The sequence below is a fragment of the Pseudopodoces humilis genome, chromosome 19 (assembly GCF_049639895.1).
Source record: "Pseudopodoces humilis isolate 2021_Gansu_Grassland_sample_001 chromosome 19, ASM4963989v1, whole genome shotgun sequence".
Lineage (NCBI taxonomy): Eukaryota > Metazoa > Chordata > Aves > Passeriformes > Paridae > Pseudopodoces > Pseudopodoces humilis.
This window is the reverse complement of record NC_142218.1, coordinates 8,847,955-8,872,940: the sequence shown is the minus strand read 5'-3', so window position 1 is coordinate 8,872,940 and position 24,986 is coordinate 8,847,955. Positions and strand designations below refer to the sequence as shown.

Sequence of the window (24,986 nt, the reverse complement as noted above, 5' to 3'; positions counted from 1 at the left end):
TGGGAAGGGGGTGGCAGAGGCACACAGGGGTACTTGGGTGAATAGAGTCCAAAGGGACACAAGAATGATTTTATCTGTGGTTGCAAGAGTGGGACTGGTTGCAAATCAGTGCTTCCCTGAACCTAGCCTTGGTGGGTTCCTTGAACCCATCCCTGGAAGTGTTCACATCCAGGTTGGACAAGGCTTGGAGCATCCTGCTGTAGGGAAAGGTGTCCCTGTCCATGCCGGGGGGCGCTGGACCAAGATGAGCTTTAGGGCCCTTCCAATCCAAGCCATTCCATGATTCCTGGGAGGGAGTGGAGCAGGGTGCTGAGGGAGGAGCATCCAGCCCTGCAAGGACTCCTGTGGGTGGATGCACACACATTTATTGATAAATACACCGAACACACACTACAAGATAAATCAAGCAGAGCCACAACTGAACATGAACTGCAAACTCTCACGTTTGTGTGGGGAGCAGCAGGGACCTCCCACCCTGTTGACTGAAGGAAGATGTAAACTTTGAGTGATGCCTCCATGGGGCTTCTCCAAACTTCCACAGCCAAGCACTGGCAACGAGTTCTCCACAACTTGTTGTTTCCTCCCTTGGCCACCTCCCTGCACCCTGACTGTGAGGGACCACAGGCTCTTTTCTGGGGAATGTGCTTTCCTTGTAGCCCTGTCAGGGGGCAAACCAGGAGGAAGGAACTTCTTGGCAAGAGCTGGCCTGGAGGGGCTTGTGTGGGAAGGATGGTGGGAAGGGGTCCCTCAGGAGAGGGAGCTGAGCAGCCGCCTGTAGATGAAGCCCAGCTTCTCCCGCAGGGCCAAGAAGGTGGGACGCTCCTCCGTGTTGCCGCTCCAGCACTCCAGCATGATGCTGTAGATCTCGGGGGGGCAGGGGCTGGGCCGGGGGAGGCGGTAGCCCCTGGTGATTTGACGAACGGTTTCTTGGTTTGTCATTCCTGCAAGGCAGGAGAAGATGCCCCTGACTGTGATGTTCCCAAAGGATGCCCTGAAGGTACACCTGCAGTGGCCAAGATGTCACTGGTGGTGCTGTGAAATGGTGTCTCTCTTCCAGAGGGGTGCTAGAAAAGAGGATCTGGGAGATCCAGACCAACTTGCTGCCCCTTGCTCCTGCACCCACTCTGCAACTACTGAATAGCCCTTTAAGCTGACCCCTAAGTGTACAATAACCTGCTCATGCTCCAGGAGCTGCTTCCATATCCCTTAGGAAAGGGGCACTATAACAATTCATGACCCTCTGGCTTTTGGGGACCACGGGCAAGCTGCCCAGCAGTGGATGGAGGGCACAGGAGTGTGGCAGCAGCCCTACCTTCATATGGGATCTGTCCATAGGTGAAGACTTCGTAGAGCAGAATCCCATAGGACCAGACGTCGGACTTGAGGGAGTAGGTGCGGTAGTTGGCTGCCTCCGGGGCCGTCCACTTCACCGGGATTTTAGTGCTGCTGCTGGTGGAATAAATGTCATCCTGAAAAGCAATGGGAGACAGGACATGAGGGATGGGGTGAACAGCACAGACAAGGCTTTTGGGGATGGCAGGGAATGCCTCCATCATGGGACAGCATTATGAGCTTGAGTGGTGGGAGGGAGGGACCACAGCATCCCCTGAACTGACCTTGAGGAGCCGGGCAAGTCCAAAATCAGCGATTTTGCAGGTGAGTTCTTCTCCAACCAGGATGTTTCTGGCTGCCAGATCCCGGTGGACAATGTGCTTCTCCTCCAGGTACCTCATCCCATCCGCCACTTGGCAGGCAATGTTGAGCAGGTGGGAGGTGCCCAGGGACTTCCCTTCAGGACCTGTTAATCCAGACAATCACTGGGGGCAATCTACCAACATTTATTTTGGGTGTTCTAGTTTGGAAGGAGACCCTGTGCTGGCAGTGTGGGACATGGGGAACATGTAAAACCTCAAATTTGTGCTGCTGCCTAACTATCCTGGTTGTTCTGTGTGGGAAGATCATCACAGCCATGTGTTCCTCGGGCATGGGACAGAGGTGAGCTCTGAAGAGCACCAAGGTCACAGATATCCATGGCTTGTTGAAAGCCAAAGGTGACCTTCTGCCATTCAAATCTCCCTGCATGCCTCTCAGCCTGTTGCAGCTGTGAGCTCCAGCTCCTCAGGCACTGAATGCTGCTGGAGCCCCAACCAGAAACAAGGTCAGTGTGGGTGGGAGGGGGAGTACCCTGTAGAAAAACAGGTCTTGGTGGGAGCGGTTTGTTTTGTTTCCTTTCAAGACTGATTGTGCTGGGTCAGGAAAAGAAAGGCCAAGAAAATTAAACTGGGTGATGAGTGGTCCATGGCACGTTATGAGCTCTGCACACGCACAAACCCATGGGGAGGTTTGGCTGCTTCATTCCTAAAGAAGGTGGAGTTGCCCAAACACAGCAGGGGGATTCTGTGCACTGGTGGGAGCTGGCAGACCATGGGTAGGTGGAGGAGGGATGAAGGTCCCTACCAAGGGGCTTGGGCTCCCAAGGGTTGATACAGACCCAGCCCACATGGATCATGCCAGACTTTGTGATCCCAAGAACATCTCCACTAACTGCCCATGGATTGTTCTGCGTTAGCACTGATCAAACAGGACAGAAACCAGGCTGGCACTCTATGAGGGTCCCCATTCAGATTCATAGGGCTGCTCTGAGGCCCAGGGAGCAGTGACCCCGGATCCCCCGTCCCGTGGGGCCAGCACAGCACAGCACTCACTGTTGAGGTAGCTGTGGAGGTTGCCTTTGCGCATGAGCTCGGTGATGATGTACACGGGCTCCTCCAGGGAGCACACGGCGTGCAGCTGGATCAGCTTCTCGTGCCTCAGGCGCTTCAGGTTCTGAATCTCCTTGGTGAAGTCTTCTGCTTTCATGTCAGCTGTGGGAGAAAGCCAGCACAGCCCTTGTGAAACACTTTCTCATGTAGACATTGGGACTTCAGTGCCTCCAGCTGGGATGAGGACCTTTTTTACCTCCTCACGGCCCATCCCTGCTCTCAAAGCTTAGGTCTGCACAACCTGTGTCTCAGAGCCACAGAGATATTTTCCATGGGGCTTTGGATCCTGTTTCCAGGATCATAGTCCCAACAGGACTTGATTTATCACAAACCCATTTGATTTGATGTGATGTCACTTGTCACACACCCACTGGCTGAAGCCATTTTATAGGGATGCAGCCCAAGCCCAGAAATATTCCAGTGGCTCCCCACCAGGTCCTACTGCAGTTTGCCTGATAAAACAGTCACAGTGGCCAAGAGGGTGAGGAAATAAAGGAGGGTCAATGATAATGGCAGTGAATGAGAGACTCAGCTGGCAGCTGTTAACATCTGATTCCTCACGTACCTTTAATGATCTTGATGGCCACTGGCACAGTGTTCCTCCACAGCCCTTCCCACACCTCTCCAAAGTAGCCCTCTCCCAGCTTCCTCCGCAGGGTGAACTCCCAGCGCGGGCGCTCCCAGCCGTCCCTCTCGGGAGGAGTCTGCCAGATGGACATGGAATGGCACACTCGGACCAGCCAGCCAGGAAGGACCTGCTGGTGGAGCCTGCACCAGCCCTTGGTGCCCACAGAGGAGCAGGACATGGTGCTCCACCAGCCAGGGGCTGAGCCTGAGCACTGCCCTTCCCTCAGTGCTCACTGCGGGCACAAAACACACGGGGCATCCTCTGCATGAGCCCTGCTGGAACCCCGAGTGTGCAAGGAGGAGAGTTTGGAGACCACATGAAATACCAGGAGTTCAAGTCATAATTCACTCCTTATCAGACGTCAAAAGTGGCTTTTCTCCATGTCCACCAATAAATAAAAATCAGTGAATTCATATTATTGCATATTATGGCTGCTTTAGACTTCAGTTCATTAAGCATTTCTTTTATCCCACACCTTTCAATTTCACTCTTGGATTATTTGCATAGTTAATTGCTATTTCCAAGACATAATCAGTGGATGGAACTCTAATCAGGAAATGAGTTGGCAATTTGGGATTAATACTGTAATTAGACTTGTGAGTGCTGCACTAATTGGTATGAAAACTTCATAAAAGCCATGTGTTTTGTCTTATATTCTCAGGAAAAAATTGCAAGCACAGGTATTTCGAGATTCCATATTGAAGGGGATGGTAGCAACTTGATTTCCAGTCTTTGAGATGGACAATGTATTTCAGAAAATTCTGTGCCTTTTGGCTGGTCAAAAATACCAGCTATATATAATGTAAATTTATGTATATAAATTATATATAAATATAAATAATTATATATATATATAAATATATATAAATTATATATAAATATATTATGTTTATAATATAAATGCCATGCCCAGCCTTGACATGGCTGATCAAAGATGATGCTGGCAGCTATACTAATGGTGGTCTTCTAATTTAGTTTAATAAAGCTCAAAACCCAAACGGACAGATGAATTCTTTTTAATTATTTATCTAACCTAATTAATTATTTCTAGTTTCCCTCGTTTCCCTGTCCTTTTTCCCATCCTGGCGGCGGGGCTGAGCGGTGCTGGTGTACGCACCGCAGGGCTGCAGGGCTGCAGGAGTGGGCTCTGGATGACCTTCCAGTTCTCCGCGTAGAAGGCGAGGAGCTCTTCCATGTTGGGAAAGGGGTGTCCCCTCTGGATGTAGAGGCTGCCCCTGGGGCTCTTGCAGATTCGGAAGTGGCTGACCTTGGCGTGGTTGCGCACTGTGGGGGAGCCCAGGTCGGGGAAAACTCACCTCGTGTAAAGATCAGGCCCTCCCCACCTCCCTGCTGACTCCACCCTCTCTCCTTTAAAGATTCTGAGTCTTTTAATAAAGCTAAAGGAACACAACTCTCCCCTGGACTGCTTCACCCCACTGCCCACCTCCCTTCAGATCCCACCTCCTGGCCCAGAGGACTCCTGGCCATTGTGAGCCAGCCTCCTTTGGACCACAGAGGTGATGCTTTGTTATCAGGGATAATTGATAAGCCTTACTGACAGGCATAATTCCACCATAGACTGCTCAGAGAATAGTGGAGCTGCTCAAAGAGGATAAACCAGGGGTAGCTGTGACTCCCATAACTCAGTGACTGATGGTGGGATGCAGAGTTTGCCATGAATTTCCTATGATTACTTTTATGAGGATAAAACCAGGTCATATTGGCACTGCCTTATCCAAAACCCCCTGAATTCAGAATCCAGTATGTGGGAGCAGCCCAGGCCCTGGTAATCTGGAGTGGCAGCATATTTTTAAACAATCCTCAGATGACAAAAGCTGCTGGAATGAAATCCTGGCAGTTAGTGCCACGAAACCATCATTAAACTGCAGTGAAATGTTTATGGCTTTCGTACCCCAGACAGGAGCCACGCACTTTCCTTTGCCATAGTGATTCAACAATCCATCCCTGCTCTGTAAACTTTCCCCTTGGACTCAGAAAGCAGTCCATTCCCTTCAACAAGATGCTGAAAAGTGCTTTGAATTTATTCCCATTTCTCACCCCATGTTAAGCAAGCCAGGAGCTGCCCCTAAGGAACAGCCTACTTCCTTTCCCTGTGCTAATTTTATCTGGATAATTGCCACAAGGTCACCTGAGAGAGAGTATTCGCCCTTGCTGCTCTCGCTGTCCCGGACGAGGAAGGAGCCGTGCTGGTTGGGAGGCGACAGGAGGAGCTGCTCCGCTTCATTTCGGCTGATCTTGCTGAAGTACCAGCTGGGGAGCAGAGCAGAGGGGTCAGAGCAGGGCAAGGGGATGCTGCACACATGGGTCTGCACCCATTTCAGGGGATTCTGCACCCTCTGAGCTGGGGAGGGGGAGCAGCTGCTGGGATCCCAGTGTTTGCTCTTCCCTACAGCCACCAGAAGTGGCACAGCGGCTAGTCCATGTCTCAAAACCTGCAGATGTGGCTGTCTGCACCACTGGGTGGGCTTTACAGGCACTTGCTGCAGTTTATTGCAGCTCACTGCCTACAGAGCATTTTACAGAATCCCAGAATGGTTTGGGTTGGGAGGGACCCCAAAACCCATTTCATTCAACCCCTCCTGCCATGGCAGGGATGCCTTCCACTAGCCCAGGATGCTCAAAGCCCCATCCAGCCTGGTACTGAACACTGCCAGGGATGGGGCATTTCCTCCACCAGTGTCTGGACACTGCTCTACCACGCTGTCCAGGTCTCAGCTCCATCCCAAACCATGAGGTTTGTCCTCTTGGGCTGACAGCCTGTGGTAAATAAAGCACCAAGCAGGTGGTGCTGTGTGGAAGGTGCTCTGGTGAGGCTGTCCCCGTGTCCTGCCATGAGAGCAGCATCTGCAGGCACAGGATCCCTTTGCTCTTCTTGACCTGCGGCTCATGGGAAGGACCGGCTCTGAGCCCATGAGCAAATGGCATCCATGAAAACATCTCTGGCAATTGCCTTTTGCTGCTCCAGCAATGCCAGTGCTGCTTGGGGACTTCACAGCACCAAGCAGGGGGGAGGACCCAGCCAAAGCCCTTTTCTGTGTCACATCACTGAGATTCATCACTGAATTCCCGTAAGGAAAGGCAGCTTGGCTGGCTGGGTCCCGACACAGCGGGATGCACAGGAAGACGCAGCTCCATCAGCCTAAGGCCACCAGGACGTGAGAAGCCAAAAGTTTCGTCATTAGCTGGGATCACCGGCGTCTGAGAAGCCGCGCAGGAAATTATACGTGATGGGGTGAAGAAATTAGCACCCAGCTCCGACCTGCGGCTCCGCGGAGTCTGTGCGCTCACGGCTCGCTCCGGCTGGGCAGCCGGGCACGTTCCTGCTGCCTGCCCTCCCACGCCGTGGAATCGCCCTGGTCCCTGTCCTCAGCATGTGGAACAGCTGGGGAACAGCTGCTCACGGCTGGTGCTCACACAGGTACACACAGGTGTGCACACAGGTGTGCACACAGGTACACACACAGGTACACACACAGGTACACACACAGGTGTGCACACAGGTACACACAGGTACACACACAGGTACACACACAGATACACACACAGATACACACACAGGTACACACACAGGTACACACACAGGTACACACACAGATACACACACAGGTACACACACAGGTACACACACAGGTACACACACAGATACACACACAGATACACACACAGGTGTGCACACACAGGTACACACACAGGTACACACACAGGTACACACACAGATACACACAGGTGTGCACACACACATGTACACACACAGATTCACACACACACGTACAGGTACACACACAGGTACAAACAGTTACACACATTTACACACACACACAGTTACACACACACACACAGTTACACACACACACACAGGTGCACACAAGTACACACAGGTACACACATACAGTTGCACACACACAGGTACAGGTACACACACAGGTACACACACACATGTACACACACCTGTGTGTGTGCTACACACTCTGCTGTAGCCTGTCCCATGCCATGGGAATAAGGCAGGGATCCAACCCCACGGTCTGCACCGCTGTGGTCCCAGCACAGCCCGGTCTGGATTTGCCTTCCTCAAAGCACACGCAGGCAAGGTCTCTCCCATCCCACCTGCACACCGGGGACCCTTCTCGGGCTCCTCCCTCTCCTCTCTTCACCCCACTCAGCACAGGCCGAGCACGGAGGGCTCCCCAGGGTGCCCCTCCCGGCCCAGCCCCGCGCTGCCCGCTCTCGGTGTGACTCAGGGCCGGGCACAGGGAACAGATGTGTCTCGGGGCGCTTTGCCCGACGTGTCGGGACCAGGCTGCTTTATGCAACGAGGAGCCTGGACTTTCCCCAGCTGCCAGAGGGCTGAGACATGCTCCGAGCTCTGTCGGCTGGGAGAGGCACCGGCCGAGAGGAAGCCCCCGGCCCTGGATAAGCCGGATGGCTGCAGCAGCAACAGAGCTGGGCTTCCTGACAGGTACCAACCCAAAATGCTTCATCCCGTGCTCCCAAGCCCTTTGGAGCAGGCAGGGCTCAGGTACCAGGTCCCCAGCTCCCTCCCTTGCTCCCGGTTCCCCTTTAACAAAAAGGAAAGCAGCCGGAACGAGCAGGAGCCTTTGCAATCCTGCCCACCACCACCCGCACCCCTGCCCGGAGCGGTCCCATCCCGTGCCAGGTGATGCAGCCGGGAAGGGGCACCCGCACCTCTCCCCGCTGGCGCATCCCCAAATCTCGCTTCCTCTGCCGAACACCATCCCTCTGCCACGGGCTGTCGGAGCCGCAGCGGCTGCAGGGCAGGGATGCCCAGGGGAGGGCGGATCACGCTCGGTCCCAGCGCCGCGGACGGCCAAAGCAGGGGACGAGGATGTCGCGCTCCCCGCGCTGTGGAGGGTGAGCGCTGCCTTTCCCCGGGCGGGGATGTGCTACCCTAGCCCAGCCTCCATCCCCCCGTGGCTCCAGGGGATACTCACGGGCGGCGAGCCGAGGTGCCCTGGCTGAGGTTGGCCACGTAGGCGGCAGGGACGTAGCCCATGGCCGGCTCCCCCAGCAGCCGCCGGGCCAGGACATACTCGCCCTCTTCTCTGAGGACGCGCAGTTTGTCCCCTGCGCTTATGCTCAGCTCCTCTGCGCTGCGGGCTGTGAAAGCGTACAAAGCGATACAGAGAGACGACTTGGGGATGAAGGAAATGGAAGTCGCCTCCGAGTTCAGCGAAACGGAATCAGAGCCAAGATACCCCAGCGAGCAGCTCTCGGTGACGGAGCGGGGACGGAGCTTGTTCCAGAAGGATGTCAGGAAGGTCAGGCGCTTCCTGACGAACTGCTCCATGCCGGCTGATGCGGTGGGTGCGGGGGGCTATGGCACCGCGCTGGGGACGGCCGGGGGCACGGGGGATGCGGGGCTGCTGCCGCCGGCCGGGAAGCTCATCCTGCCTTACCCGCACGCGTCTGGGAGCTCGCCGGCCCTTCCCGGCCAACTTCCTATTTCTGAAAGTGAAACTGGTTCGTCTGGTGAGACGAGTCTGCAGGCGGGACGAGTCTGCAGGCAGGAGTCCCACGCTCAGACCCACGGGCACATCTGGGAGACAGGCACAGCTGGAGCCGGGCTTGCTGCTCTCGAAGAAGAAGGAGAGCAGCTGTTGTTTTACTTAATCATTATTTTAAAGTGTGCTCTTTGCTTCTTACCAGAGCACCATAAACGCAGCTCTCTGTTCTTCAAGCAGCTCTTGTCACAAGTGGCTGACTCCAGTTAATAGTCTTCATCTCACTTGTGTGGGAGGATATTTTTTTTTCCATAGGACAATAATTGCATCCACAAACGAGGGAGAGTTAAAACAGAATCAAGGAAATAACCTTAGAATAGATCTGAAGTGTTTGGATATTTCCTGGGTGGACATTGTGGGGTTTATAACACAAGATCCTTTCTTCCTTCAGTCTACAATGACCTCCCAGAGTTCCCCACTAAGGCATTTGCCTCCTCACAATAATTCCCTGTTGCAGAGGATTGCTAGATTCACATCCCAGATCCACCAGGATCTGCTGCTCACTCAGCTTCCACCAGAGATGGGTCCCCCCTCAGAATCAGGAGAACTTTGCCTGATGCAGGGCCTGAGTCAGCCCCAGGTGTTTGCATGGCACCCACAGCCAAGCCCTGGGATGCAGCCCCCAGTTCCCACTGTGTCAGCACAGCCACACTTCCCCAGCCCTGGTCACACTCAGACACTGACAGGCTACAACCCCCCTCCCAAGTCCCACAGCCATCAGCCAGAGGACAGAGATTACCCCCTCACATCTTCCATGTGCACTTTAAGCCGCCTGAAGACCACAGTTCTGGTGAGAAATCCCAACTCCAACCCCCCAGCTCACCTGGACTTTGTCATTTAACTGTTCCATCTAATTAGTGGGAGTCTTGTGCCTGGCAACTCTAATCCTAAAGCCCATTATTTTGATTCTCCTCTGCTTGTAGTTGGTCTGTGTAGCTCATTTTGGGTGTGTGGTTGGGATTTGAAAAAGGCTGCTTAAAAAGAAAAATGAAAAATTAATTGTAGGAGTCTGGGCTGCCCAGCTGCAACTGTGTGGGGTATGAGGAACACGCTGGACCCACCCTTGGGTCAACAGCTCTAGACATGCTGTGTCCTGTATCCTGGGTGTCCCATGATGGCCAAAAAAATTGCAAAAGGATTTCCCTGTCTGGGTTTTGGACTCAGCAATTTCCTCACCCTCTCCCAGGCAGAGATGCTCAGGGCAGAGGGCAGGAGTACAGAGCACTCCTCAGCATGCCCTATGCATTCCTGAACTGAAGAGAACAGGGAACAAAGGGAGTCTTTAATAAAATATTCTGGTCCCTCCTTACCCAAGTAGCACCTGAATATATGGGTAAGTCCCCCAAGCTCTTCCCTCTGACCAGCTCACAGCCTCACCTGCAGTGCTACACAGGGATGTGCAAAGTCTCCAAGCATTCTTCACACTTTGTAATGTCTCTGTGCATTTTTCTCACTTCAGTGTGAGGAAGGGAACTGACGAAGGAGCACAAAAGGGTTTGCAAACCAAAGGGAAGGGACACCCCCTCTGCTGTCCTTCTGCAGCCCTTGTGACAAGTGTGCTCCTCACGTCACACTCCATCAGGAGCAAAAGAAGCTGCCTGGTTATGCCTTTAAAAAATATCAGATCCAGCACAGAACATTTGTGCCTCACTGTTTTGAATGAGGTCTCACTGAACTTCTGGTCTGCAAAAGGAGACTGAACTGATTTACCTTTATTGACCTTTGCCAGATTAGATTCTCCAGTGGTACCAGCGATAGATGAGTGCAGCTGATTTCTAACATGCAGGGCTTTGGATCTTGATTTGCACCTAAATGAAAGAGTACTTCCAAATGACAAACATCCCTGAGGACTAAATACTGCCTCTGAGCTGAGCCTACCAGACATGCAGAGCACACACTCATCCCTGCAAACCTCTGTCTGCACAGGTCACACACACACAGCTCAGCCCCATGCCAGGAAAGAGGTGATAAAGCACAACCTTTTTCTAGTATCTTTTTTTATTATTATTATTATTTTCCTATTCAGTTCCAGGAGCATCCCTGCTGCTTTGAATCCCTTTTGGTACTATAAAACACCTAAAAAATAATGAAGAAGGAAAAGCATGTTCAGAGAAGTTTCTGGTCCTTGTGCTGTGGGAAAGAAAGTGGGAGGATGCAGGAAAAGTGATAAAGATAAGGAAGGCAACAGGTATCAAAGGGATCAAGTACTTTCTCTTCAGTCCCTGTGACCAGCTTACAAGGATGAATTAAAAACCAATCTGCTCACAGATTTGGGGTTGTGGTGGGTACACAGGGACTTCAGTTCTAGCACCACTAAAGAGCACCTCCACAGAGCACTGAAACCAGCAGATCTGAGCAGCAGAGCTGCCTGCACAGCCCTGGTTTGGCTGCACCAGGGAGCCACAAACACAAACAGCACTTTGCATCCACCCGCGTGTCAAACACCACAGCGTGGCCTCCCAGCCTAATTGACAGAAACCAGCAGCTCCCCTGCACTAATGAGAGTGCCCATTACACCTAATTAGCTGAGGTTCTGTTCCAGGTCCTGTTACGTTTACACTCAAAATACATCTTCCAGCAAAGAGCCTTTTTGGAGGGAAAAATAAAAAGGAAGAAGAGCATGATTCCAATTAAGCCCCTAAAGAGGCAGGAAGTTGGGTAATGCAGGTCATGCTGAGGAAAATGGTTTTGAGGAATGGTAGGTGACTCTGGGGTCATGGGATGTGCCACTTGTCACCAACGACTGGCAAAGCACAGCTGGAGGTCGAGGGTGGCCATGCCATGCCTGGCACCCCATGCTGAAACACCCAACCCTGAGGTTCCACTTGCTCTTTTTGATGGCATCAGAAGATGGCTGGGGTTTCTTCTGGACTTCATGTTCCTTTATTCTTTTTCTTTACTGATTTCTCCAGATGTTTCCTGGCACCACAGTGCATTTGAGACAGGTTTAGTCTCTTAATGAATTGTTTTGGATGGGTGTCCATGGGACAGCTCAGACAAGGGTTGGTGGGTGATGACAGCAGTGCATGGAAAGAGGAGCAAAGCACAACAGTGGCATTAAAGCAGCTTCAATTTGTCTCTATTTCCTGGATGCTGAGGAAGAAAGAGGCACCTTGGCAAACTCTGGGCTGTCACCATCAAGGGCAGAGCCCATCCCCAGGAGGCTGACAAGGGCAGGAAGTGTCCAGGGGCTGAGGGGCTCATAGACAGTCAGTGCAGAGGGTTCAGTACAGGAAAACTACAGTGGTCCTGGGACAGGGAGTGGTACAGGAGGTGTGAGAGCAGGCACAGCATCGGGGAGGTCTCGTGGTGGCTCTCTGAGCCCTGTTGGGGTGGGTTGGACTGGCTGGTGGAGAGCACGAGTGCAGGTCACAGGGCACCTGAAATGGCACAAGAAAGCAGAAAAGCTCTGTAGGAGCAGCTGGAGGCAGAGTGAGCTGTTTGTACAGTGCCTGGCAGGTCTGGGGCAGGAAAACCTTTAAACCCACAGTAACACTTTTCAGGGATCCTGTAAACCCAGGCCTCATCAAAGATCTGAAACAATGGCAAGGAAAAGCCAATTCATATATCACTCTGCACTCTGTCACATTTCTGAAGCAGAGTCACTGAGTGGAAAATGTGTAAAGACCAAAACACCAAATCATGCTGATAAACAGCCTGGCCAGCCCCCAGGCTTTCCCTTTCTGCTTTTTGGTGTGTTCATCAGCACAGACCAGCCTTCACTTGCCCCATCCTTCAATCTAACTTCCAGAGAATGAATGTTCCTTCTAGTACTGACTGCCTGGCAGAGCTGCACTTCTCAAAACTCCTCTGCTCCTGTCCCTGAAGTAATCACTTACAACACATAAAACCCATTCACACCTTGTCCAGACTGGCAGGTGCCAGGGAGCTGTTCAGCCTCTCTGTCAAGGCTGCAGCGATCTCCATGGGCAGCAGGAGAAGGGAGCTCAGGCTGTGTGCCCCATGCCCACAAACACCTGAACTCGAGTTCTGGCCAGGACTGTGTCACTGCTGAGAGTCCTCAGGCTGGCAGGGGCTGACAGGGACCTCACAGCTGTGCTGCCCTGGCTTGGGCTCAACAAACAGAGGACTGGTGCCTTCAGGAGTGAGGAGCACAGTGACTCAGATGGGGAAGGGGAAATCTCTGCCAGTTTGTAAGCAAATGATGGATTGCTCCATCTTCCCAGATGTCCTTGTTCCCCTGGGAAGGAACCAGTCCATCCACTCCATCACCGAGCTTTGTTATATCCCTCCCCACAAAGGTCCTTCCAAGGCTGTTGGATTTGGGGTTATGACATTAAATGCTGTTAGAATAAACCTACCCAGAGTGCCAGGAGAATAGGCCCAAGAGACCTCACCCAACCCACCTGGTCCATCCTATACTTATGTCTTTCACCATCTTTGCCAAACCAGTTCTTAAAGGACCTCCAGGAATGGATCTGTCCCCAGACAGCCCATTCCAGTGAGTCACTAATCACTGCCAGCAGAAAGGAGTGTCTGACCTGCTGAGTTTAAGTCTATTACCTCATGTCCCATTCATCACCTCACTGCTCCACTCCTTCCTGCATGGGAACACTGCTGAGGTGCCCCCCACGCTGACCCTGTGGGGGCCCAGCCCAGAACAAACACACTGACCTTATACAAGGAGGCAACATGGTCATCTTTTTCTCCATTTGTCCCCAGTCCTCTTGCCCTGTCCACGTGTGCTGGTGTTCCTGTGGTGCCACCTCAGCTGGCTCTCTAGTGCATTCACCTGGGGGTGAGAAAGCAGCAGCTCTGAGAGGAGTCTGCACCACTGCACAGATAATCTTTAACCTGTCCCAAATACAAGGAGTCTGCACCACTGCACAGATAATCTTTAACCTGTCCCAAATACAAGGAGTCTGCACCACTGCACAGATAATCTTTAACCTGTCCCAAATACAAGAAGAAAATGCTGGCTCAAGTTTTCTTCACTGAGGTTCACGACTCCATGAAAGACAAGCATTGGGGCACCAGGTTTTACCTGTTTCCGTAGGGAAGTGACTGTCTTCTCCAGTTCAGCCACAAGGGACTCAAGATTCTCTCTGGAGGAAGAGCTTGGAGAAGGTGCCTCGTCTCTGGGGTCAGGGATAAAAAGTGAAAGGGGTTATGCAAACAGCAGCTTCCTAGGTGAGGGAATCATTTTGCCTTCTCCAACATCAGCCTCCAAGTGAGCACCAAAAGGAAGGGCCCAAGTGCCAGAATCACCTGCCAAGAGATGCCAGCCAAAGATCCCCTTGGCCCAGGTATTTGCACATCAGAGTTGGGCTCTGCACTGAAGTGTGGAGGACTGGCTGAGCTCAGCATCTCTCTACTGATCCACCCTGACCCCAGACCTCTGCAAAGCAGATTCAGAGGCCTGAACGGACCGAGTTACTAAAACTTCTGTTCCATAAAATGGAGTAGAAGGGGTGATACCACACCTGGGCAAGGCAGGCTTGTGCTTTGCAGGGTTTTCCTCCGGGTAGCTGAAGCCAGGTGACCTCTTGCTTCGGAACCGCTGAGAAAGAGCCCTGAATTGCCCTCGTGTCCGGCAGTCTTGGGAAGGAAGGGGAAGTCTGCAGTGAGCGCTGGTGTTTAAAGCAGGACTCCATGAATTGCAGCAGCTCAAGGCAGAGCTGCCCTCCTGCACCATCCACCCTGGACACATCTCTTGGGCCAGAGGGAAGGAGGCAACAAAGGTGTGGAAAAGGGTGTGCGTCAGTTATGGATTAGCATGTCTCAAATGGACATCTGAACCAGAATGCAGCCCAAAGGGACCATGGCAGGATCTGAGGTTTAATGGCAGAGATTTAGGCTCCCAAATGAATCTGTGAAGTGACACATGGTGGGGATCATGTCCTGTTTCAGTCTCTCTCTCAGCCAGAGACCAAAGCCCTCAATGAGGTAGACTTTCAGACAGATTAAATGAAGCTAACAGAGCTAACAGGCTTCCTGGAGAGGTGGCCAATGTCCCAAACCTCTTGGGGTTTAAGAAGAGTTTGGATATAATAATAATTAAGCCATGATTAATAATTTGCTTTAACTTTTGATCAGCCCTGAACTGGTCAGGAGGTTGGACAGCATGATTGCTGCAGGTCCTTTACAACTGAAATATTCTATTCTATTCTATTCTATTCTATTCTATTCTATTCTATTCTATTCTATTCTATTCTATTCTATTCTGTTCTGTTCTGTTCTGTTCTGTTCTGTTCTGTTCTGTTCTGATCTGTTCTGTTCTGTTCTGTTCTGTTCTGTTCCTATTCTATATTCAGTTCTCTTTGCACCCATTTACTGACACAGGGGTCTCATGGTACAGACAGAAATAAGCTACAATTTCATAAAATCTTCTGTGGCATGTGATAAATGCCAGCCAGAGTGATGCTCACATCAGTGAGTGCCAGAGCAGCCCTCTCCTTACCCTCACAACAGTCCTGCCACAGGCGGAGGTCCACAGCAGGAATCTCCTCACAGCTGACCATGCCCTGCAGGTATGATGCCACCCGGAAGACATCTCTCTGCAGCTGCTGGATGTGGTCACTGTTGTCACAGATGACACGAGCCAGGGACGCCTGTCTGATCTGAGTCAGCTGAGCCGGCGTGAAGACTCCAGGGTTCTCATACCAGAATCTGCAGTGGGGTGTAATCACAGCATGACTCAGGACTGGGAGAGGAGGGAGGGAGGGAGGGAGGGAGGGAGTGAGTGAGTGAGTGAGTGAGTGAATGAGTGAGTGAATGAGTGAGTGAGTGAGTGAGTGAGTGAGTGAGTGAGTGAGTGAGTGAGTGAGTGAGTGAGTGAGTGAGTGAGTGAGGTTGGGAGAGGAAAAAGAGCTCCTTGACATCTGTGTGGCATCACCCACACCCCTGTAAAATGAGTGTCTGCTCTGGTGTCAAGTGGCTGCAAACACAGACGGCTTTTTCTGAGCCCACAAACCCCCGTGCTCCTGCCCTAAGTGCATCACCAGGCAAAGACATCTCGTTCACACAAGCAGCAAACAAGGATTAGAAAGAAGCTCCTGTGGACATTTTCTAGGATTTTCATGAGATATTGGGAACATCCTCAATGATTCCCAGTGTTCTGCAGTGAAATGAGAATCATTAAATCAAGAAAGGACACCTTGACAGTAACTGTGACAAGTGTTTTTGCAAATACACTGGAAGGAGAATGCTGTTCCTCATATTGAAAGAAAATAAATAATAAAACATTACAGATTCTGCTTCTTCCTGTAGGGCGAAAAACCTCCCAAAGAGAATACCAAAGGATTTGGGATTATTCCAGTGGCAATACCTGTCTCCATCCCTCAGCCTTCTGAACTGAGTTGTTAACAGGCACATCAGTGTTGGTCCCACTCTGGTCCCAGGGACAAGATCCTCCACCATAAGTGCTGGAAACAGGTCAATATTTTTGGTAGTTCCATATAAACTGCAGGATAGTAAAAAAAAAATAAAAAATTAAGAGGCTCTCAAGGAGTGGTGATAATATAAATCTGATATCAGCATAGAAATGTGTACGTCAGGAACTCTGCTGGACAATATTTTTAATGATTTTATCTAAAAGACAATAGGATAAAGACCTGCCTGGGATGAGGCAGACAGGGCAGATAGGATGCAGTTTAGTCTGACTGGAAAATAGCTCCAAGGCTCAATCTGCTCCCAAAGTACACCACAGCAGTGCCTGACAACATTCCACCCAGAACCAGACTGATCACTTGGAGAAACCTCATTTGTCTTACCCCATTGTTAAACCTCGGTTATTACCCTATCTTAACATCTCTGGGGGGCAATATCTGGGAAGGTTATTCCATGGGTGTACTGGAAGAAGCAGGAACTTTTCACTGACTGGTCTCCAGTAATTTTGATCCTTCCACATCCAGGCTACAGTACCTCCTGAGCTTTTCTCTGATCTCCAAGTTCTTTATCTCATTTCGGAGGTCCTCAAACTCCTGTGCAGAGGAGAGGTTGCAGAAGACCCTGAAGTCGTTGTAGGGTGGGATGCCGTGGTCTCGCCCTCTCTGGATGTTGATAGCAGCCAAGTCCAGCGACACAGAGTGTGCCATGGAGAAGAGTTTCTCCGTCAGCTCCATGTTGAGGAGTTCAGAGGGGACTCGCATTTTCCCAGGAACCCCAAACAGCCCACGGAGGAGGGGGTCAATCCCCCCCTCCTGCATGATCCTGAAAGGGGAGAAGAAGGCCTTGTGCAGGGGGATGTGGCCTTGTCGGATGGGCCGGAAGGTCTCGTTCAGCCGGTACAGGATGGGATTGATCAAGGTGTGCCCGAAGCGGAAAGCGGCCGTGGCAAAGGCGTTGAGAATCCCCGCGTTGACGTTTGGGTCGTAGCCTTTGTACTCACCCAGCATCTTCATCCCAGCCTCCCCGAGGACCTTGGGCAGCCACTGGGCATAGGTGATGTGCTGCATCTGGGCACCCACAATCTTCCGCGCCTCGTGGTACAGGAGGTCCCCGTCCCAGTGCGGGTTGAGGGCAGCCAGCTCCGTGGCAACGCGGTTGTGCTCCCTGAACCACAGCGTGTGCATGGCCGTGAGCCCCAGCTGCTCGTTGGCACGGTGGTCTCCTGCCAGGAAGCACGGCACGGGGCTCTCATTCTCATCCCTCATGCACTCCGTGGGTGGCCCCACGGCAAAGGGAAGGAGGTGCTTGCCCGAGCTGGGTACAACTGGCCCTCGCTTCAGCAGCCCTTTCTGTCCGCCCAGATCCCGCAGCTCCCGCGATTCCTGCTCCGTGCTGCCGTAGACGTTGGAGGCGTCGATGTAGGATGTCAGGTGGTTGATCTGCTCCCTGGCATAGACAGAGTTCATCAGCAGGGAGGTCATCCCGCTGCCGCACACGGGGCTGGAGCGCACAAAGAACATGCAGCGCCCGTTCCGCACGCGGGGGTCGTTGGCAGGGACGGTGATGGAGAAGCAGGGAGGGTCATTGCTGCACACCTCGCTGCAAGGGGCTCCATCTGAGAAACGGGACATGCTGATGGCTGCCACCGTCTGGTCCATGTCGTGGTCCAGGAACTGGCCCCACTGCATGAGCATGTGTGTGAACTGGTCATCAGGGGTGATGGTCTCTGTCCCGATCATGGCAGTGGAGACAAGGCGAGGTAGAGGAAGGGGCAGGTCCCTGGCATCTTCTGCCAAGGAAAACCCTCGGGGGAGGTTAAATCCATTCTGGTAGGCTGGTTTGAGGAGCCTCTGGAAGGCTGTGAGGGATGCACCCCACATGGGGTGCTGGAGGTTGTTACAAGAGCCGTCGTGGGTCCTGTACTTCTTGTGGAAGCAGATGTCGGAGCAGTTGGGCGTGCGGCGGTGGGCGGAGCAGCCCGACAGGTTGGCGATCATGGTCAGGTAGTGAGGGGACACCAGGTCGTTGTAGCGATAGCCTGCAGAGGGAAGGGCAGAGCACCAGGTCAGGCATCAGCTGCAGCCTCCTGATTCCCACAGTCCCATGGAATGGCTCTGTGTGAAAACCCCTTTCAGGATGGGCATGGGACAGCCGGCTCTTTGAGCGTGATGTTGCTGTGGAATTTATGGGAAGCAAAGGAAGCATGGGATCACATCAGGCCCACAAAGCAAAAAATAAAGTGAAAAGAGTTTAACTGCACAGAGCTGGAAAGCAGAAATGTTGTGACTGGCAGAGGAAGCTATGGGGGTGGTCTTGGTCTCTATTCTAGGTTTATTTTATGGCTCCCTGGGTTATTGCTGCCACCACGAGCTCCATCACCCACCCAAGCTCTACGTGACGAGCAGCAGGAAGCTGTGGGTGGCTGCCAGGGCGCTGCTGGGCTGTGTGAAAGAGCTGAATGATGCTGCATTGTGTGGATGCTGACAGGGCAATGAGGAGGAGAGGCTGGCAGGCCAACCAGCCCAGACCAGACCTGCCGCCTGGAGAAAGACTTCTCACATTCTGGAATACATCCAGCCAGGAAAAAATATTTACAGGCCCCAAATACACATGCCTGCTCCATGATGAATCACACGTATAGGTAGAAGCACACCTAGAATGTGTAGAGGTGTACTGGAATGTTCGCTGTATATCAAGGAAGTGCCAGGTAGGAAGTTTTGGGGTCCAGCTGCTGCATGATTGCCTCATTAGGTATTTTTGCTGTTACATTACTTTGTTGTTTGCTATCTTAGCTCAACAGAAAGAATCTGAGTTGCTGGGACTTACCTGAGTTTGTAGCTAAGAGGTCAAAGAAGCAGAGACCAAAAAGGGATATCCCACTTCCTCTGTTACAGCACCCAAATACCTCAGAGTTCCCAGCACTGTTCTCGTTGCTATTTGGAGGGCAGGAAACATCTCAGACCATGTTGTTGAGGGTCTGAACTTCAGACCCACAAGGATGCTCCTTTATCAGTTAGATGGTTAATATTTTTTTGAGGAATAGGGCTTTTATAGCCATCTAAGAAACCTTTACCAAAACAGGGAATTAAAACATTTTCCTGGGTATCAAATTGGTTCAGTGAATACAAGACCAGCCCTTCAGCTGTTAAAAAAAACTGTGAGATATAGAAAGAATTGCCAGCCAGACAACACATTTCTTGATTTACCCAACATTTATCTGGATTTTTGATATACCACTGTACATTTTAAACTTCCTGGATATCTCGACATCTACACAAAATTAAGAAGGGAAATTAAATCTCTCCTACCTGTGACATTCATGTCCACAATCAGCCCTTGCTGCACGTGTTCCTGAATCAGCTGCAGGGTCCTTTCAAAGATCTCCCCTGCTCTGGCTGTCTCGATGGTGTAGGGGTCCCTTGGGTAGCGGAACAGAGCCAGGAGGTCATTGGGAGTCTTGGGGCGCCTATTTCCAGGAATTAAAAGTGATGCAGGATCATTAAAATTAATCAGCTCTGCTCAGGGCAGTGAGAGCCTACAAGCAGCAAGAGTCAGGTTCTAAGCTGGTCTATTGCTTGGCCCCCAAATGAGTGTGTAAGAGCAACTTGGCTTGCCTGCACATTGCAGATGATTAAAGGAAGGATATTTTTCCCCAGGAAAATGCACATATTTAATTCCCTCAGTTTCTCTGTTTTTTTTTCCTGTGATAGTAATTTATTTTTTCACTTTTCAACAGCTGAAACGCAGAGGGTTTCTGGCTTAATACAGGCTATCCATCCTTCCAATAAAAACATATATTGGGGTAGAAAAGGAGGGAATCATATTCACTCGAGAATTTATTTTTTATTGAGGAAATGGTTGGAATTTTTATATTATTATTTCTGCTCACCCTCCACAAAGTCAGTTGCATTCATAAAATGACTCCTCTGATTATTTTACTTTTTATTCACTATCTCCAGAACCAACTCCAGCTGACAAAGCACAGCTAGAAGTGACATAAGAGATGATGCTCGTGCATCTCATTTTTCCAGAATCCCAAACCTGTTGGGAAGCTCTATCACATCCTACATGGTGCAGCTTCAACCTCCAGCAGTGGAAACAATCCCGTAGCTTTCCTTTGCGGGTTGCCAGTGATAAAATGAGCAAGCTTCATTTCTTGTGGGTTTTTTATCACTTTTCTGCTTCAGGCCCCAGCTCGAGGCACTTCCCACACTTACTTGCTGAAGAGCTCGGTGCGTGTGGAGTTGATGGCGTGGTCCACGCTGCTGATGGCCTCGCGCAGCGACGTGGCCACAAACGTGTCCCCGCTCCGACCCACGTCCGTGGCTGCCCAAAGCACAGAGAAACAACAAAACACCCTCAGTTTGCTTCGATATTAATCAGCCCTCTCAGCTCAGGAAAATCTGTGCACCAGCACCAGAGCGACCTCAGTGCAGAGCAAACCTCGTTGTAATATGAACAGCATTGATTTATTTTTTAAGACAGATATTCTGAAGAATGTGAACTGCCTGAAAATGAAGGTGACTTTTTCAGATGTCTGTGGATACACATTCAGAGTTTTCTCCCGTACAGCTTTGCAAATAAACCAATCTGTTTTGGTTAGCTGTTAAACTGCAAAAAGAAAATGTAAAAATCACAGTGAGTTAACCAAAAATAATATATTTGCTTCCCACAAAGGTACTTCTCAGATTAATGAAATTAATTTAAATACATTGCTCATACATTAATTTTCTGTTTGTGGAACACTTATTAATTATTGGCAGTAATTAATAGATATTTATGATAATAATAGTTCAAACTTAGTGTTATCACATCTGCTACATAATTTTAAATCAAAAATACCAAAGTTGTTGTTGGAATACCTTCAGAAGTAAAGAGATCACTTCTTTAAAATTACTACAGGATGCATTTTTTAAGCCAGGGCCTTTGTCACAGTTGAACAAACCAGTTCCCAGCTGGCTACTGGTGTATGCAACAGCCAGGTGGTGAATGAAGCACCAATCAAGAATAAACCACTGAAATTATCTCAGGGATTATTTCAGACAACAAAGGCATTTCTGACCATTTTCAGCTCCTTGCTTACAACCCCTGTATGGAAAATGTTAGTAAATTCTTCTAATAAGTGAGCAACTATCTATTCTGGCTACGGCTGGAACAGCTCTTTACTTATATCTTAAACTTTTTTGCTTGCCTTTGATTTCTTTTTTTCCTTTGCCATTTTTCTTACCCTGTAAGAGGTTCAATTTCCACTCCTGACCTCTGGTTTGACCAGCAGAGGAGAACTACTCCTCCTTGTTCATTACTGCTTCCCTAACACAGAGCAGGAGGTTGAAAGCCAGACTTAGCTTCCATTCCCAAGGGGGGGTACACAGTCTAAGGTTGCACTTGATGATCTTGGAGGTCTTTTCCAGCCTTACTGATTCTGTGAATCTATGATTCTATGACTGAGCAGACATTTTAACCCTCTCTTTGCAGCAACGATGTTGTTCTGCTCCTCCCTTCCCTGGCATGTGAGGTTTTGGTCAGATGATGATTTGTGAGCACGTTGGCACATTTTAATAAATTTCTCCCTCCCAGCAGAGGCAATAACTACACGGACACTGACAGCTGGGCTTGCAGGAGGAAGTTTAAGACAAGACCTTTGGCTTTGCAGGGAGCAACTGCAGCTCAGCTGAGCAAACAGCGAGGGGCAGCAGCTGGGAGCTTTCACAACGAGGTGACTCCAGTCCAAGGGACCTGTCTGCAAAGAAGCTGAAGAAATAATTTCTTACATAATTATATACTCAAAGTGTAGCTGTCAACAGAGCGCAGCACCTCCTTACAGGGGAGCCAGAGAGGGCTCAGGGGAGATACGGTACCCGTGATGGTGAGCTGCATGGCACTGGAGGTGAAGCCAAAGGGGTTCCTTGCTATGCACTCGTATCTGCCCTGGTCAGCCACACCCAGGTCCTGAATGGAGAGGGTCCCATCCTGGCTGATGTGGAACTTGCCACTCTCTGTGATCTGGATGCCCTCCTGTTGCACCATCAAAAGACAGAAGCTGTGTCAGAGCACGGAAAGCTTCCCACCAGCCCAGCCTCCAGCCTGCTCAGCAAACCCAGGGATGGATGTGATGAACAAATGTGGCCACCAGATGTTAGCATTGCTCTTCCAGAGAAACCAGAGAGCAGTCTGAGGACACCTGTTCCTGCTGTGAGGAGGTCCCTGCTCGGCTCCTTCCCTTGGCCCACAGGTTGTCCCCACACAGACACCCCACACAAACAGGACGGCTGGAACAAGTCCCAGGCCCTGATGCCCTCACAGAAGTTTCATGGCACAAAATGAAGTTGAAATGTTTCCTCTTTTAGGACAGCCTGAAACTGATGGATTTTTGTAGGCCTTGATCTGCAGATCCCAGCTTTTGCTGGCTCTGACAGCATTACTCAAACCCAACCTCTCAGCCAGGCTGGCGGCAGAAGTGACTTTAAATTTTACTTTTTTATTCTCCTGATTCTTAACATCTTTCTGCTTCCCTGCCACAACCTAAAGCTTGCCCTGCTGTCCTCTCAGGGCCTTTCCTTCTGCTCCCACTGCTGGCTGAGCCCACAGAAAGCTGCAAAGAAGGAAAGCTGTTTCACCTCCCACCAATTTTGTGGGGTAAGTGTGGCTCAATTTCTGTGCCTGACTGTGCTCAAAGGCAGGGCAGGTAACAAGGGCGGTCCCAAGTGTTGTACTACAGAACAGCAGGAGAAAAGTCAGAAGAACTTCATCTAATGAATTCTTGGAAAGAGCAGTCAGGCTGCTGTGTGATTTTGAGGGCTTGTGGCTTTGCCCTGTCAAAGCTGGAGCCAACAAGCGTCATTCAACACCATCAGCAGGAATCCTGGATATAAGGACAAACTACTTAGAAAAAAAAAAAAATCAATTTTCAGGTTGTTTGTTTTTTCCCCAGGAATCAAGTACTTATCCTGGAATGTCACTGGCTTCAAGTGACTCTTTTGGAAGGAAGAACAGGAGAATATTTACTGCAAGGCTTTGAGCCTGAGAAACTGCAATGTTCTCTTAAAAAACCCAAATCAGTGGAAATGTTGGTCTTTATTCACATGTATTGCAAAACTAATGAAGCTGTGAGAGGAGTTGAAGGAGAGAGTTAATTCTCCCCCAGGGGAGCCATCCCTCTCCCCAGAGATGTGCAATCACCACGTACCTTCACCCAGGTTATGGTGGGCCGAGGGTCTCCCTGGGCAGCGCAGGAAATGGCAACGTCCTGGCCTGTCTCTGCCACCAGGTCCTGGGGGGGACGGAGGAACACCGGGATCACTGTGCAACACAGGGGAAAAAATCACTGGGGTGAAAAATGCATCAAGGAAAATAGAGAAACCTGTGTGTAAAAAAACCAAAACCATCTCAGTACGGGAAAAGCAGAGCTGCTGAGCTGCTGCTCTTGCAAGGGCTCTGCAGAGGGGCAGCAGCTCGCCCTGTGCTCTCTGCCTCACTACCAAGCTCTCTGTTCGCAAATTTATGTCATTTATGTTCATTATTTTCTGCTCCTCTGCATCTCCACTTGGGGCATTTACACAGGAATGTGCTGCATCATTTTAAATACTTAATTCAAAGGCTTTCTAGAAAAGATGCTCCAGCTGGAGCAGGGATCATGACTTGCTTCAGGAATTATTGGATGAGGCTCTCTCAAAGTGTTAGTCAGGCCAGATTAAGTAATTATATTGATCTTGCTGGTCTTAAAACATTCTATGACTTCTGTGCTTGAAGCTTCAGTAATTTCATGCTTCTAGAGAGTTTCCTTCCCTCCAGTCTGCCATTAGTAAAACCCTGTCCTGTTTGTGAATAAGAAGGGAAATTTGCTTATTTAAAAGAATAATTTATAAGGGAAAAAAAAAAAGCAAAAGCTTTTAAAAAATTAAGAAAAAAAAATTAAGCTTTAATTAAGCAAAATTAAAAAAAAAAGCAAGACACATCCCTGTGTGTCTTGTGTTTTACAGAGTCTTGATTTTAGAAAACCTAAAGTTAGATTGAACCTATGACCTGGTAGGGAATGCGTAAGAGTATTAAGTATAAAGAGACAGAGTTAAATGTTTGCTAGAAGAAAACATTATGTTTTGCAGAATGTTTTACTTAAAAAAGAATTTTACAATTAATTCTATAGGAAACACAGAATTATATATATATATATATATATATATTTGTAAGGATTTAATTAATATACTTATTTTTGTTTTAAATTATCCAGTTTTTCCTTTACCAAAGGAATTTTCTCGATGACAACTCCCAGACTGCAGCAGCTTATTCCAATTTGCAAACCTTGGCTCTCAGGAAACCTCTCTCACACTTCCCACCAGCTGATGGAGCCCTCATGGCCAGACATCCGCTCCCAGCGAAGAGCAAAATCCCATCCCATAGGAGAGGGGTCAGATGGTTATTTACCATAAAACCAAAGTACCACCACACCTCTGCCAGCCCCCCGTGCCCAGCTCACCTCGCGGGGTGACCGAGAGCTGCGCGGCGCGGGTGGCGACGCCGATGGCGCTGATGGCGTGGCACTCGTACTGCCCGCGGTCGTGCAGGGCCACCCGGCCCACGCGCAGCGTGCCCGTGGACAGGACGCTGTGCCGCCGGTCACTCGGCAAGGGCCCACCTGGGCGGAGGAGCAGCTCGTTAATTCCCCTTAATTCCCGTTAATTCCCGTTAATTCCCATTAATTCCCTCTGA

General features: G+C 50.4%; 2 protein-coding genes across 3 annotated transcripts in view; both read right to left on the bottom strand.

Moving 5' to 3' along the window:
• Positions 1-345: 345 nt before the first annotated feature.
• SRMS (src-related kinase lacking C-terminal regulatory tyrosine and N-terminal myristylation sites) lies at positions 346-8,784 on the bottom strand. Of its 2 annotated transcripts, XM_088064494.1 has the most exons (9): positions 8,625-8,748; positions 8,361-8,526; positions 5,540-5,661; positions 4,508-4,674; positions 3,328-3,466; positions 2,706-2,864; positions 1,617-1,798; positions 1,313-1,469; positions 346-941 (listed from the first exon to the last, which is right to left on the bottom strand). In XM_088064494.1, exons 2-9 carry the CDS (start codon positions 8,420-8,422, stop codon positions 748-750), a joined length of 1,182 nt encoding a protein of 393 aa, XP_087920620.1. In that variant the 5' UTR covers positions 8,423-8,526; positions 8,625-8,748; the 3' UTR covers positions 346-747. The 2 variants fall into 2 exon arrangements, with proteins under 2 accessions (XP_087920620.1, XP_005524845.2); XM_005524788.3 differs by having other exon boundaries at positions 8,361-8,784.
• A 2,126-nt stretch (positions 8,785-10,910) lies between these two features.
• The window catches only part of LOC102110900 (peroxidasin homolog), a 44,530-nt gene continuing 30,454 nt past the window's right edge, over positions 10,911-24,986 (bottom strand). The window contains exons 12-23 of the mRNA XM_088064445.1: positions 24,754-24,912; positions 23,467-23,579; positions 22,139-22,295; positions 20,498-20,606; positions 19,589-19,746; positions 16,815-18,318; positions 16,219-16,353; positions 15,352-15,560; positions 14,375-14,489; positions 13,936-14,029; positions 13,566-13,683; positions 10,911-12,310 (exon numbers count right to left, since the gene is read on the bottom strand). Coding sequence (XP_087920571.1) covers positions 13,588-13,683; positions 13,936-14,029; positions 14,375-14,489; positions 15,352-15,560; positions 16,219-16,353; positions 16,815-18,318; positions 19,589-19,746; positions 20,498-20,606; positions 22,139-22,295; positions 23,467-23,579; positions 24,754-24,912 — 2,849 coding nt within the window. The 3' untranslated portion in view covers positions 10,911-12,310; positions 13,566-13,587. The remainder of the gene's footprint in view (positions 12,311-13,565; positions 13,684-13,935; positions 14,030-14,374; positions 14,490-15,351; positions 15,561-16,218; positions 16,354-16,814; positions 18,319-19,588; positions 19,747-20,497; positions 20,607-22,138; positions 22,296-23,466; positions 23,580-24,753; positions 24,913-24,986) is intronic.